The sequence below is a fragment of the Amphimedon queenslandica genome, unplaced genomic scaffold (assembly GCF_000090795.2).
Source record: "Amphimedon queenslandica unplaced genomic scaffold, v1.1 AMPQUscaffold_13440, whole genome shotgun sequence".
Lineage (NCBI taxonomy): Eukaryota > Metazoa > Porifera > Demospongiae > Haplosclerida > Niphatidae > Amphimedon > Amphimedon queenslandica.
In genome coordinates this window covers 224,235-227,549 of record NW_003546324.1, presented here as the reverse complement: position 1 = coordinate 227,549, position 3,315 = coordinate 224,235, and the positions used below count along the sequence as shown (strand labels likewise).

The 3,315-nt window shown below is 34.1% G+C and overlaps 1 protein-coding gene across 1 annotated transcript in view; it reads right to left on the bottom strand.

Moving 5' to 3' along the window:
* Positions 1-968: 968 nt before the first annotated feature.
* The window catches only part of LOC100635815 (uncharacterized), a 5,920-nt gene continuing 3,573 nt past the window's right edge, over positions 969-3,315 (bottom strand). Inside the window, exons 2-5 of the mRNA XM_003385970.3 lie at positions 2,028-2,258; positions 1,369-1,851; positions 1,230-1,304; positions 969-1,176 (exon numbers count right to left, since the gene is read on the bottom strand). Coding sequence (XP_003386018.1) covers positions 1,246-1,304; positions 1,369-1,851; positions 2,028-2,258 — 773 coding nt within the window. The 3' untranslated portion in view covers positions 969-1,176; positions 1,230-1,245. The remainder of the gene's footprint in view (positions 1,177-1,229; positions 1,305-1,368; positions 1,852-2,027; positions 2,259-3,315) is intronic.

Below are 3,315 nucleotides of genomic sequence, written 5' to 3'. Positions count from 1 at the left end.
ATGTGTGTTTTGTATTGGAGAGAGAATTAGTCAAATGAGAGGAGCACCAAACTCTGGATGCATGTCAACAATTTAACTGTAAAAAAGCAAACGAGCAACAAATTTACATACTAGGATTCTCTCCAGCATTGTGTTACCATACATCAATGGCCAGTAGACAGTGTTATAATTGGAAAAGGCATCACAAATAGAATGATCAAGAGATTGCGAACATGAGGAAAATGCTTGATGTTGTTGTTTCCTGTTTGTTAAATGATGGGCAGTCCATATAAGTACAAATGAGTTAGTAGTGAGTCCTGCTAGCAACTTGATACCAATCACCAGCAGCTTCCATTGCCAGAATAATACAATGTTATTTGTACTGCACAAGAGATTTTGTACCATCAACAAGAAATACACAAGAGTAGTGAGAGAGAGCGAAGTGAGATGTTATTATATTCTTAGACAAAGTAAATTAAGTACAAGAAGCATTGCAATTCATGACACATACATGTACCACATAAAGTTTAAAAACAATCTCCGCAAAGGTCAACATAATGAGATCAAATAACACAATGACAAATGTGACTATAATTGACAAAAGGTACCTTACGGCATATTATTAAAATCATCATTATAATGAAAAATATCAACCTGTGAGTGCTCTGTTAGACACGCATTGTTTGTAGAAGTTACATACAAGTAGTAACTTTTTGCATCCTGTGGAGCAATTTTATGCTAAATGGAGCACAGGAAGTTGGATTTTTTTCACTATAAAGACAAATTTTACTATCAGCCATAAGGTACCTTTTGTCAATTATGGTCACAAATTCATGTATATACAGCCAAATAAAAAAGAGCAGACTATACTATCATATTATAACATGTGCAATTTAATAGATTACCATAACTATTTGTTGGTCTAGTGGTCTGTGCATGGTCAAGTAACAAGCAATGATGCTGCTCAAGCAATGGGAATGAAAATTATGTTCACTATGACAAATTACATTGAATATGATGGGAATAAACATGTTCATGCATCACTGTGTCTGTCAAACTTGATATCATCACTACTATAGATTATGATGCATATAAAATTAATAAAGAAAAGAATACTTCAATGTATTTATTAATTTCAACAAAATCATAATTTGTTCTTTGTGTACAATAATATCTTCTGTACAATCATTAACTGATCTATAAAGTACATGCATCATTATAATTACACAATTATGTCATTAATAACTCACACGCAATCTTCATTATTCATTGATGACCACCATCAACTCCACTAGTATCAGTTTCCATCACATCATGTTTACTATCTTCAATAAAGATGTAAATGTAAACAATAATTATATGCACCATTATACATACATGTTCATGTACCTTCAGATGGTGTCTCTAAATTTTTACTGCTGTCTCTATCTCCGTTACTCATCTCGGCTACAATAGCATTTAAACAGAATTTGATTGCTGTCAAAGACCCATATCTATTCCCAACGCGAAAGGATCCTCCTTCAATAGGAATGAACTGGTAAGGATATTTCATTGGAGTTTCCACAAACTTAAGACAACGCGTTTGACCTTCATACCTAAGGTCAACACAATGCTGCATCTCTATTACCAGTGGTTGTAGTAATGGCTTAGACACTGATATTGCATACACTGCACTGACTAACATAGTACCTTTGGGCACTATAAAATTACCACCAGCTATTGCAGTAACAGCTACTTCAGTATCCTTGGACACTGCTCCTTCGGGACAATGCAGTCTAAATCCATATTTCTCCCATTGGAATGAACGATGAGTGTCTCCTTGCAAGTGAAACAGTTTACTTCCAACTGTAATGAAGCTAGAGTCTAGTGAATCTAAAAATGATAATGACACATGACAAATTGACACTAATTTTCATGCTTTCCATACACATGTACATTTATGTGTACATGTTAGAGATGACTAGTTCCACTTTGTGTAGCATTTGTTGCCAATTCCCAAAAAAATTTCAAACATACATACATGTACAGTGTACATGTACATACAATACCTGAATGAGGTATAAGGTAGTCAAACTGAACTGAAGCATCTTGGCAATCTTTTACTTTGTGTTGTCCTTGTTCCTGTTTAAGTGCACTAATCTTTACCAGTAATTCTTCTTTTTCCCTTAAACTCTGCTTCATTATAGAGGACGACTTTTGTTTCTCTTCATCTAAATCCTTCTCAAGTTCTTTAATACGTTTATGAGCCTCTTGTAGGAGAGAATTAGCCTGGTTCAATTCTAAAAGTAAGTCAACATTAATTTTTATCATACTGTACATTATTGGCTTATTGTACTTGCAAGTAAACTTTAATCCCACAAGATTTTGGCGTATTACTTGCGTGTATAATACAGTTTCTTGTCAGAAGTGGCTAAAAAATTAGGCCAAGTCCTTGTGCTACTATAGTACAGGGTGTTTTGTGAAAAATGGCTCATACAGAATTCTCTTTTCATACATTTTCTGATGCATAGTACATGCATGTTTTTATTGTGCATAAAACTTTTAAGTCTTAGCCCAAATTTTAGCAAAAATTGACCAGGTGAGACTTTGTCATTAATTTTCAATGTGTTTTCCCATGCATAAACATGTACTTTGTTGTAGAGAAAGTTTGAACTACAATTGTAATTCCTATCAAAATAAACATCTTTATAAATTTCGAAGTTGCTCAAAAAATTGGGACAACGTCCATGTTCCATTTTAGTATATAAGAACATGACTATTAATTTTGGCAAAAATTTAATTGATTAAGATAGAAATTCCATTTTTATTACTTTTTCTGTACTTACATGTACATGCATATTTGCTTATGTTGTGTAGCACTATACTAGGATCACACTGACTTTGTCAACTTAGATTTTGAATAACTTTCTTATTTTACATGCTAAAGACAGCGGTTTTGGTTTTTTGCTGTTGTATTTTTCTCTGAAGAGCCGGTATTTTGATATATGATACAACTAGAGCGCAGTTGTAGAAAAAGGGGAAAGAAATCAAAGCACTTGGGCACTTAGAGAGCACTCAACGCCATTACTGCCGCCCACGTGCGGTGACCGCGTAGGCGTGTAAAACAAAATGGCGACCAACTGTACACCACATGGACAACCAAGAACAAGAGATATTAGCAGGAAAGAAGGCATGGGGCTAGATATAATTAAAAAGACATGAAAAGATGAGTAAAGCTAACATATTGGACTCTTTTTGGCCACATATACAATTGGACATGACGAGAAGAACGATATAAACTATAAACAGGTAGCTATAATGAACCATATCCTTTAGTTCACTTTCTTTAAGCCTAGG